Consider the following 12,670-nt stretch of genomic DNA (forward strand, 5'->3'; position numbering starts at 1 on the left):
ATTGGAGACACCTTTTTGGCAATGAGGTTAGAGGTTTTATCATAGAAAAAATGACAGCTGCAGTGCCTAAGTAATCTGTTATAGTCACAGTAAACTGGGAATTATTTATGAGTTTATTTGTCTTGTTCTCCTTTATATGTCGTTAAAAACTTAAAAGTACAGGTCCACCCATTTCTTTTTAATCTGATCCAGTGATCTGGTTTGAGTAACTTAATATATATTTACAGTGGTCAGAGCTTCATTAATTTAATACTGAGCTGTATATCCCCTGCCATAGACTTTAACAATAAAGCTCTATCTGCAGCCACCACTAGAGGGGGCTTACTGTACACTGTTTATACATGGAACTCAGTAATAAGACTGCAAGCAGTAAGCTCCTCAGCTTCCCCTAGTAGAGGCTACAGAATTTTAATAAAAGGAATCTGTCACCAAATTTTCACCCATTAAACTATCAGCAATGGCCAGCAGAACATTGCCCAAGAATGCTAGATATGTTGTTTCTGTCTGTAGTAAATGTCTTGAAGAAGCAGCTTTAATCGTATGGAAAATGGCTCTAAAGTGCCCAGGGGGGAGGGTTTTAGTTTTCAAAGTGCCCAAGCCCACTGCCCATCCAAGCGCTGTGTACCACCCCTAAACTGCAAAGGTTTATTCCACTCTCCATGTCACTTAAATGCCTAAAAGCTGATCGTGAAGATATTCAATATAAAACTCACACCTCCCAACCGTCCAGGATTCGGATGGACAGTCTTGGTGGCTGTCCCGCGGTCTAAGGATTATGGAAGTTTGTCCCGCTTTCAACTGTTTCTGCGTCCTGAGGATGCAAAGACACTTTGATGCAATGGTGAAGAGTGAACTGTCTGCTCCCTGCTTCACCACTCATCCAGCTGGTGCTCTGCCCAGCAGGTGGCGCAATGCAGTGCCCTCATCATGCGAGCAGGGCTGAATAACTGAGCAATGAGACCGGGGAATGATAGTCATCTCCCAGCCTGTGTGATTGTGCTCAGAGCAGCAGGTGCGATAATTTTGGGCCTGCTGCTGGGGAGAGCAGGAGGAGCTCTATTCACCAGGGGAACGAGGCTAGGTGAGTGTTATTTTTTTAAATTAATAGTACAGCTTCACTAATATGAATGAAAAATTCTACTCTGTGTGGGGGCACAAAGGGGCATTCTACTCTGTGTGGGGGAGGGGCACAAAGGGACATTCTATTCTGTGTGGGGGCACAAAGGGGCATTCTACTATGTGTGGGGGCACAATGGGGCATTTTACCCTGTGTGGGGGCACAAAGGGGCATTCTACCCTGTTTGGGGACACAAATGGCCTGCAGCCTATCAGAGGCCCGTGCAGGCGGCGCGATGACGTCATCGCGCCGCCTGAGCCGTACAGCGCGGGACGAAGGCCAGAAGAGGTAAGTATAAGTGTTTTCTTTTTTTTATATGGTACTACTAGTAGCACATGATTGGGGGCATCTATGGGGGCACCTGTTATTGGCACATGATTGGGGGCATCTATGGGGGCACCTGTTGCTGGCACATGATTGGGGGCATCTATGGGGGCACCTGTTACTGGCACATGATTGGGGGGCATCTATGGGGGCACTTGTTACTGGTGCATGATTGGGGGCCATCTATGGGAACACTTGTTACTGGCACATGATTGGGGGGCATCTATGGGGGCACTTCTTACTGGCACATTATTGGGGGCACTATGGTGGCATCTACTGAGGCCACAAAGAAGGGGTATTTTATATGGGGGAAGGGGTGAAAGGAACACTATGGGGGCTTCTACTGAGGCCACAAAGAAGGGGTATTTTATATGGGGGCTCTGTATAGAGGTATTTTATACTGGGGCACATTATGGTGGGTACTATAGGGAAGGGGAGAGAGGAGTACTATGGGCTCATCTATGGGGGGCACTAAGAAGAAGTATTTTATACTAAATTATGGGGGACACTGAGGGCATCTACTGGGGCACTATATATGGGGCATTTTATACTGGTACATTATGGGGGGCACTAGGAAGAAGGGGAGAGGAGCACTATGGGGCATTTACTGGGGGCACTATATAGGGGTATTTTATACTGTCACATTATGGGGGTACTATGGGGACATTAAAAGGGGGTATTTTCTGCACTAGAACATTATAAGGAGAATTATTACTACTAGGGGCATTATGATGGGCTTTATTACTACTGGGGGTCTATGGGGAACATGATTACTAGTATGGGCACTATGGGAGCATTATTACTTCTGGGGCACAGTGGGGACATGTTGGGTGCACTGTAGGAGCACTATTACTACCATGTGTGCTCTAGCAGAGAATTATTCCTATTGGTGGGACTTTTGGGAGCACTATTACTGTGGGGGCACCTTGGCACAGTATCAGCTTACCACAATTATTTTTGGGGGATGTTATGTTTACACTAATAGTGTCAGGGGCACTATATGCTGGACGCAGTTATTTTAGGGCACTGTGTGCCAATAATTATTGAAAGGTACTATCTGCATGGTACTACTATTATCAGGGGGTTTATCTGTTTCTGCAGTATAGTATTGGGGAGCATAGCAGCACAGTATTGGGGGCGGTAGGATGATTTGTACAGAAGATGGGACGATGATGGAAAAGTAGTAAACTAAGATTTTGTTTGTCAAACTGCAGAAACTAGAAATGGCTGAAAAATGGTGGTCTGGTCTGAAAGGAGAAGATGAGGAAAGAGAACATCTACATCAAAGAGACGTCACTGGATGTAAGAGGTATGTGGCTCTGTATTATCCTGTATGTAGGGGTGGATGGAGGGGTTAGTAGTACAGTACTATCAGCACATTGTAAAAAAAAAAAGTAATCTGCAAAATGCTATATATTTGTGTCATTTTTAGAATAATAATACATCATTTTATTTGATACTTTTGTGCTGATTCTTTTTTTTTTCTCTATATTAAGGGACACTATAGTCACCAGAACTACACCAACTAATGGGGGTCAAACTCCTGAAGATGTTTCAGTGCTCTTTCTAGGCCAGTGATGTCACTATCATTGTTCACATGAACTACCTGTATGTGCAGATGAGATCCCAGCTCTGGTCTGCAATACTAAGCACAACCACTATATAATGTATGGCACTGTGCTTGTTTTGCTGTGAGGAGGCTACAACACTCATTGGAGTGCTGCGGCCTCTTTAAACAGCCAATCAGCAAATGTGCCTAGAGTCGGACCCCTCCGATCAGATATTGAAAGCCTATCCTGAGGTTGGGCCATCAATATTAAGCTTGTGGCAAAAAATTGTCTTTTTCTATGCAAGTGAAAGTCTATTGGACTTATTGTTCAGTTTAAACCTCCACTATCAAAACTCAATAAAAAAGACAAAAAAGTGACTTAAAAATAAACTCGCAAAACTTTTTGAAAAATGATGCTTTTATTATGAACTGTTGGCCTGCAACAAATATGAATCTTGCAGCCCTCCAGGGGCATATAATACACCGGCAAATTTAAATTATATATGTATAATTCATCATTAAACTTTAATGTAACAAAAATAACATTTAGTATTTTTGGAATAGAAATTGTTTTGTAAAAAATGTTTGCATTTAAAATGTTGAGATGGAAAAATTATGCTTTGTATATATTATTAGCTAATTACATGGGAAAACTATGGCAGAACATACATTTCCATCTTTTACCAGGTACAGTGGATATAAAAAGTCTACACACCCCTGTTAAAATGTCAGGTTTCTGTGCTGTAAAAAAATGAGACAAAGATAAATACCGTATTTTCAGAACTTTTTCCACCTTTAATGTGACCTATAAACTGTACAACTCAATTGAAAAACAAACTGAAATCTTTTAGGCCTCATGCACACGACCGTATTTTGTTTCCGTGTCCGATCCGTTTTTTTTGCGGATAGGATGCAGACCCATTCATTTTAATGGGTCCGCAAAAAACGCGTGTGCTGTCCGCATCAGTATGTCCGTTCGGTTGCTCCGCCAAAAAAATAGTGCATGTCCTATTTTTTTCTAGTTTGCGGACAAGGATAGGCATTATTACAATAGATCCGCAAAAAAAACAGATTCGCAAAAAAAACGGATGCCATACGGAACATTATCCGTTTTTTTTGCGGACCGCAAAACACATACGGTCTTGTGGATGTAGCCTTAGGTGTAGGGAAGAAAAAATAAAATAAATAAATAATGTGGTTGCATAAGTGCTCACACCCTCTTATAACTGGGGATGTAGCTGTGTTCAGAATTAAGCAATCACATTCAAAATCCTGTTAAATAGGAGTCAGCATACACCTGCCATCATTTAAAGTGCTCTGATTAACCCCAAATAAAGTTCAGCTGCTCTAGTTGGTCTTTCCTGAAATTCTCTTAGTCGCATCCCACAGCAAAAGCCATGGTCCACAGAGAGCTTCCAAAGCATCAGAGGGATCTCATTGTTAAAAGGTATCAGTCAGGAGAAGGGTACAAAAGAATTTCCAAGGCATTACATATACCATGGAACACAGTGAAGACAGTCATCATCAAGTGGAGAAAATATGGCACAAAAGTGACATTACCAAGAACTGGACGTCCCTCCAAAATTGATGAAAAGACGAAAAGAAAACTGGTCTGGGAGGCTACTACCAAGAGGCCTACAACAACATTAAAGGAGCTGCAGCAATATCTGGCAAGTACTGGCTGTGTGGTACATGTGACAACAATCTCCCATATTCTTCATATGTCTGGGCTGTGGGGTAGAGTGGCAAGACGAAAGCCTTTTCTTACAAAGAAAAACATCAGAGGGATCTCATTGTTAAAAGGTATCAGTCAGGAGAAGGGTACAAAAGAATTTCCAAGGCATTAGATATACCATGGAACACAGTAAAGACAGTTATCATCAAGTGGAGAAAATATGGCACAACAGTGACATTACCAAGAACTGGACCTCCCTCCAAAATTTATGAAAAGACGAGAAGAAAACTGGTCTGGGAGGCTACCAAGAGGCCTACAGCAACATTAAATGAGCTGCAGGAATATCTGGCAAGTACTGGCTGTGTGGTACATGTGGCAACAATCTCCCGTATTCTTCATATGTCTGGGCTATGGGGTAGAGTGGCAAGACGAAAGCCTTTTCTTACGAAGAAAAACATCCAAGCCAGGCTACATTTTGCAAAAATACACCTAAAGTCTCCCAAAAGCATGTGGGAAAAGGTGTTATGGTCTGATGAAACCAAGGTTGAACTTTTTGGCCATAATTCCAAAAGATATGTTTGGCGCAAAAACAACACTGCACATCATCAAAAGAACACCATACCCACAGTGAAGCCTGGTGGTGGCAGCATCATGCCAAGGGGCTGTTTTTCTTCAGCTGGAACTGGGGTCTTAGTTAAGCTAGAGGGAATTATGAACAGTTCCAAATACCAGTCAATATTGGCCCAAAACCTTCAGGCTTCTGCTAGAAAGCTGAACATGAAGAGGAACTTCATATTTCAGCATGACAACGACCCAAAGCATACATCCAAATCAACTAAGGAATGGTTTTACCAGAGGAAGATTAAAGTTTTGGAATGGCCCAGCCAGAGCCCAGACCTGAATCCGATTGAAAATCTGTGGGGGTGATCTGAAGAGGGCTGTGCACAGGAGATGCCCTCGCAATCTGACAGATTCGGAGTGTTTTTGCAAAGAAGAGTGGCCAAATCTTGCCAAGTCAAAATGTGCCATGCTGATAGACTCATACCCAAAAAGACTGAGTGCTGTAATAAAATCAAAAGGTGCTTCAACAAAGTATTAGTTTAAGGGTGTGCACACTTATGCAACCATATTATTTTATTTTTATATTTTTTCTTTCCTCTACCTAAAAGATTTCAGTTTTTTTTTCAATTGAGTTGTACAGTTTATAGGTCACATTCAATGTGGAAAAAGTTCTGAAATGATTTATCTTTGTCTAATTTTTTTACATCACAGAAACCTGAAATTTTAACAGGGGTGTGTAGACTTTTTATATCCACTGTATATCAGTAGTAATAAGTCAGAGCAATTGGACTTGTATTTTTTCTTGAAGACGTTTCTCTAGTCATCCGATTGGATTTCTCAATTTGAATGACTTTTACAAGAATTCTCTCACACTAAATACTGGTGACTCATGCTTCAGTCATGGAGGTGAAGTGTTCATTGCATTTGTTTGACTGAAGCTATTGTGGTATTGTATTATGTGGTTAAACCTCCTTGGGAGAGGTGTTAGAGCTGCCTTGTAAGTGGCAGATAATAGATCTCGCACCCCTCCACTTCTATTCATGCTTGGTTTTGCCAACTTAACATAAATAGCTTCTTTCCCACTTGCTTTATGTTCGGGGTTGGAAAAACCAAGCTTGAATAGAGGTGTGTGTGGGGATGGGGGGTTGTGATATCTATCTGCCACTTACAATGCAGCTTTAACACCTCTCCCAAGGAAGTTTAATCACACGTAATAGCTCCAGTCATGCAAATGCAATCAACACCTTACCTCCAACCATGTCTCTTTTAAATTCCTTTAAAGGTATTTTCCAACTTCAATGTATTTTTTTAACCTACACCCAGCAGTACCTGTGAAGGGAAGAAGATATACTTGCTCCCATGCCAGTTCCAGCTCCTTGGGTCTTGGGTTGTCTCCTCTGGACTTCAGATGCCGACAGGTAAACCAATGACTGCCTGCAGCAGCGCACATGAACCTGTACGTGCAGAAAGTTTACTAGTGGGGACCAGAAGTCCAGAGAAGACAGTTTGGGAACCACAGAGTCAGAACCGAGCATTGGAGAGCTGGGGGAGTAATTTAAAAAACATATACAAGTTTATAAACCCCTTTTCAGGGGCTCTGAATCCATTGACCTGACCAAATGCACACGACATATGCAAATATGAATTTTTAAAAGGAACCTATGAAATTTAATCAGGTAGCGGCTTGGATGATTATCTCTTTGCCCTCATTGCCCAAAATCATAACACAATTTGCATTGACTTTGCTTTTTCAGTTTTTACATTTCCTAAAAATAACTTCTCAAGTGAGATTAGAAATGGCAAAAATTTCTCCGACATCTTTCCAACGTTTTAAACGTAAGAGAGGATGATGAGAGTCATCATTAGTCAATAGCTTGTCACAGTATTGTCCCGCCACAATGCAGCTGTGTCATGACACGTGTCCCCTCCATGGCGGTCTATTTGTGGACTGTTACCAATCTTGACTTGATTTTTGCTTAACAAACCTGAGGGCTAAGTAATATAATACAAGAAAGCCAGCACTGATGCCGATGAGCAGAAGAAACGAGGCGTACAGAGGGTATGCATCCGATTGCAAGCTTTCGATAATCTGTGCAAATGATAAGATAAGAAATGTCAGTAATGATTACCCTTCACCCTTGATTGCAAAAACACAAGTTCACTAATTATATGCTGAGGGCAAATTGCTAGGACAGGAGGGGCCTGACCTCGGGATCTCCACTCCTTCTGAGAATGAAGAGGCCTCAAAAATGGCCACGCACTGTGTAGGGGGAACTGCAGCACAGCGCCATCCAAGTCAGTGGGACCAGCTGCTGCTTCCTGCCGGGTGGCGTGGAGCCACAGCATTAAATCTGTGCTGCAACCCCTTCTTTCTCAAGATCGATGGGGGTCCAAGAGGGTGGACCCTCGCTGACCATTAAGTGATGATATATCCTAGCAATATGCCATCATCACTTTAAATTAGCCAAAATGTCTGCAATGCTAAACACCGCTAATGGAAGTGTGTTCAGAAGAGGTCAGTTCACACATAGGTTTTTAGTGGCGTGTACCTACAGTTTTTGGCATGTTTTTTGTGTCAACAGATGATAGCTTAATGTCTATTGGAAATATAAAATTCAGGACACACAATTATGTTAAAAGGTTCTCCGCCATTTTCATATTGATAGCTTACCCTCAGAATGGGTCATCAATTATAGATTGGCAGGGGTCTGGCTCCTGACACACCCGCAGGACCACTGCTATTTGAGGAAAGCACGATACTCACCGGAGCTGTAGTGAGCACTGCGGCCTCCTCACAGCTTACCAAGCACAGCGCTGTCCATTGAATAGTGGCTGTGTTTGGTATTGCAGTTCAGTCTCATTCACTTGAATGGCCATGTGACCAACGAATGTGCCATCACTGGCCTAGGAAGAGGCCTATGCGTTCATGGAGCGCGGTGGCCTCTTGAAACAGCTGATCGGAGGGCATTCTGGGAGTTGAACCCCTGCTGATGGATAGGCTAATATCATTTTCAACTGTCTATATGAATTAAAAAACAGCAAAAAAAATTAACTAATTGTTACAAGAAACATAATTAGCCTGTAGTTTTTATGTACCACTGTCGTGAGGCACTATAATCATATAGAAACCATAACCAGAAACTGTGCCTGGCATTCAGCTAAACAGGACATTTAGGGTTTATTCACACCTTGTGGTCATATTGCATTTTTTTGAAATTTCAAAATAAATACATTGTGACAGCAACGTGTGAATAAACCTTTTGGAGGAGAATTGTGAGGTGCTGCCTGTCAGTTTACTTCAGCCAACTAGCCTTGTTTAAAACCAGATTTTTTCATTGTAGATTTTTGAATTCTTTTTTTTTATGTACAATTATATGGGCAGCCTTTTTACCATCATTGACTTCTATGGGAGAGTTTTCTAGGCAGGCGTGGAAGGCATGTATATCCCACCCAGATACCTCAGCTGGGTGAGATAACTAAAATCCAGAAAGCTGCAGTGGTTTCAGTAAAGTGTAGCTTACTGAGACAGGTTTGTCTAGATTTGGTTCTGGGCTGGATTTTATTTGGACTGGTGGGTAGGTTTGGTAGTGGCATCTGCCAGTCCACACCCTTCCAGTGCACGTATTTCCTTTAGCTGAGGAGATCACAGGTGAGGTCAGCTGGGCTGTAATTAATGAGGGATAAACCAACCCTCAGTGTATGAGTCTGGGGGAGAGGAAGTGACCCAAGAGAGGGGGAAGCCTGTGAGGCTCTGTGTGGTCTCAGCCAGGAGGGCAGAGGGGCCACGAGGCAGTGTGAAGCCGGATCTCTCCCCTTTGTGGGACTGTGCCTGGTGAGCCGACCTGCTGAGTGTCTGAACTTGATACCCTGTTTGTGGCCTGCACTCTATAGTTGAGGTAGAGACAACGTATGTATTAGGTAGAGCCCAGACGGGCAGGTGTTTATTTTGTTTATGTTTGTGCTGGTGCTGAAGTGCCAAAATAAAGCTCCTTGTGGACTTTAATCCCATTGGCTGAGGAGGAATCTGTCATCGCCGCCCTGCTTGAGAGCGATCCCTTACAATATATAAATATATATATATATATATATATATATATACACTGCTCAAAAAAATAAAGGGAACACAAAAATAACACATCCTAGATCTGAGTTAATTAAATATTCTTCTGAAATACTTTGTTCTTTACATAGTTGAATGTGCTGACAACAAAATCACACAAAAATAAAAAAATGGAAATCAAATTTTTCAACCCATGGAGGTCTGGATTTGGAGTCACACTCAAAATTAAAGTGGAAAAACACACTACAGGTTGATCCAACTTTGATGTAATGTCTTTAAAACAAGTCAAAATGAGGCTCAGTAGTGTGTGTGGCCTCCACGTGCCTGTATGACCTCCCTACAACGCCTGTGCATGCTCCTGATGAGGTGGCGGACGGTCTCCTGAGGGATCTCCTCCCAGACCTAGACTAAAGCATCTGCCAACTCCTGGACAGTCTGTGGTGCAACGTGACGTTGGTGGATAGAGCGAGACATGATGTCCCAGATGTGCTCAATTGGATTCAGGTCTGGGGAACGGGCGGGCCAGTCCATAGCATCAATGCCTTCATCTTGCAGGAACTGCTGACACACTTCAGCCACATGAAGTCTAGCATTGTCTTGCATTAGGAGGAACCCAGGGCCAACCGAACCAGCATATGGTCTCACAAGGGGTCTGAGGATCTCATCTAGGTACCTAATGGCAGTCAGGCTACCTCTGGCGAGCACATGGAGGGCCCTCCAAAGAAATGCCACCCCACACCATTACTGACCCAATGCCAAACCGGTCATGCTGGAGGATGTTGCAGGCAGCAGAACGTTCTCCACGGCGTCTCAAGACTCTGTCACGTCTGTCACATGTGCTCAGTGTGAACCTGCTTTCATCTGTGAAGAGCACAGGGCGCCAGTGGCGAATTTGCCAATCTTGGTGTTCTCTGGCAAATGCCAAACGTCCTGCACGGTGTTGGGCTGTAAGCACAACCCCCACCTGTGGACGTCGGGCCCTCATATCACCCTCATGGAGTCTGTTTCTGACCGTTTGAGCAGACACATGCACATTTGTGGCCTGCTGGAGGTCCTTTTGCAGGGCTCTGGCAGTGCTCCTCCTGTTCCTCCTTGCACAAAGGCGGAGGTAGCGGTCCTGCTGCTGGGTTGTTGCCCTCCTACAGCCTCCTCCGAGTCTCCTAATGTACTGGCCTGTCTCCTGGTAGCGCCTCCATGCTCTGGACACTACGCTGACAGACACAGCAAACCTTCTTGCCACAGCTCGCATCGATGTGCCATCCTGGATAAGCTGCACTACCTGAGCCACTTGTGTGGGTTGTAGACTCCGTCTCATGCTACCACTAGAGTGAAAGCACCGCCAGCATTCAAAAGTGACCAAAACATCAGCCAGGAAGCATAGGAACTGAGAAGTGGTCTGTGGTCACCACCTGCAGAACCACTGCTTTATTGGGGGTGTCTTGCTAATTGCCTATAATTTCCACCTGTTGTCTATCCCATTTGCACAACAGCATGTGAAATTGATTGTCACTCAGTGTTGCTTCCTAAGTGGACAGTTTGATTTCACAGAAGTGTGATTGACTTGGAGTTACATTGTGTTGTTTAAGTGTTCCCTTTATTTTTTTGAGCAGTGTATATATATATGTGCGTCATTGTAATCCTGCCTGTGATGATAATGAGATGACTACTGAAAAAATTATCTGCACAGAATAGGAATTATTGATATAGTATTGGGTTTGTGGCCAGTGCTTAAAACTGCAGGATTTTAGGATATTTTTAGGGACATGGAAAATTAAAAAGAAATCACCAAACGTAAAAATGTTTAACAAAAACATGATTTTAAACAAGAGATCACACATTTAGTTGAAATCTGTGTTTGTATGATGTGGCCCTCTCATTATTAACACTATATGCATATTATAAAATGTACTCAGTGAGGCACCCACAGTATTTCCAACCACGAGAACACTACGGCTGAAATCTTACCAGTTTCCCGGGAACACTGATGGTGATATTTCGGATCTCATAATGATATGTTATATCTGTAAACTGAACTTGCATGAGTCCTGCAAAACCCCACCGGAGAAAAGAGACAAAGGAGATCCCGAATGGCACTGCAGACGAAGAGGCACAGAAGGAATGGAGGCAATCAGAAAATGAGAAAATCACAGAACTTTTAGCAATCTTGACTCCCTTTTAAACCTACCTGCCCAAAGTGTATCCAGTCTGATTATGAATCCGCCAGTCAGATAAGAAGCAGTGAAGATGGCATTGCTCATGAACGAAGAGATCTGTAATGTGGGCAAAAGTGCCGACATCCACAAGGCCATGGCACGGCTACAGTAGACCACGAGCCACATCAGCAAGAAGTTTAAGAAGAAGTTATCCACCCCAGGGTTTAGATTTGCCAACCAATATATGGGGACACTGTAGAAGACAACAAAGGCGATGTGTTCCGGGAGCTCGCCGATGACCTGACAATAAAAACAGCAAAACAATAAAGGACTGAAAGAAAAAACATTATATATTTTTTTGTAAAATTTTCCAAACTTCCAAATTGGCCTCCAATTATTGACATCAGTGGTAATCCATGCAATACCAAGATGAGGCTAAATGAGCCATGAGTGATTGGCTACAGTGGTCAGATGTTATCAACGTGATGTCACCACCGCAGCCGGGTAAATAAAGCCTGGTCAGGAGAACCAGATCTACCAGGTAAGTGACGATCTATGGGTTCATTCACATGACAGCTATTATTTTCCATTCTTCTGCTCCGTTATGGGAGCAGAAGAACCGATAGAACGGAAGTGCCGGATTTGGCACATAATGTGACACAAACAGAAGCTAACGGATCCCATGTAATGGGATTTGTTTGGTTCCTGTTCCGGAGAACATTTTTTTAGCAGAGTAAAAAGTTCTGCATGCAGGACTTTTCTATCTGATATTTTTGACAAACTCTGTGGTGGAGGCTCTAATCTTTATTGCATGCTGATCCCAAGGGTTGTCCAGTTTTCTCCTGAAACTGGAAAAGTCCTTTAATCGAAAATGAACCCTCATGCTTCATCTAATTTTGGACGTCTTAAAGGGAACTTGTCACACGAAATGCAGTGATTTGGAGGCAGAATGTTAAAGCGCAGGAGGAGCTGAGCAGATTGATATATTGTTTTGTGGAAAATTATTCAGTAAAACTTGCAATGTGCTGACTTACAACTCTTTTTATGCTTAGGGATCCTGTGAGCGGTCCTACTCAGGGATTGACTGCTTTCCCTGTATGCTTAGCCATGAGTTTTTTGAATCTTTTCTACAAAGCTATACATCAACCAGCTCAGCTCCTCCTGCTCTATAACAGGCTGCCTGCAGATTGTACTGCATTCTTATGGTGACAGGTCCACTTTAAGAGAAGGT

The 12,670-nt window shown here is 43.0% G+C and overlaps 1 protein-coding gene across 1 annotated transcript in view; it reads right to left on the minus strand.

Moving 5' to 3' along the window:
• Positions 1 to 7,177: 7,177 nt before the first annotated feature.
• Positions 7,178 to 12,670, minus strand: part of ABCG8 (ATP binding cassette subfamily G member 8) — a 39,292-nt gene continuing 33,799 nt past the window's right edge. The window contains exons 12-14 of the mRNA XM_040430186.1: positions 11,472 to 11,739; positions 11,252 to 11,379; positions 7,178 to 7,315 (exon numbers count right to left, since the gene is read on the minus strand). Of these exons, the coding sequence (XP_040286120.1) occupies positions 7,178 to 7,315; positions 11,252 to 11,379; positions 11,472 to 11,739 (534 nt within the window). The remainder of the gene's footprint in view (positions 7,316 to 11,251; positions 11,380 to 11,471; positions 11,740 to 12,670) is intronic.

Source organism: Bufo bufo, chromosome 4 (assembly GCF_905171765.1).
Source record: "Bufo bufo chromosome 4, aBufBuf1.1, whole genome shotgun sequence".
Lineage (NCBI taxonomy): Eukaryota > Metazoa > Chordata > Amphibia > Anura > Bufonidae > Bufo > Bufo bufo.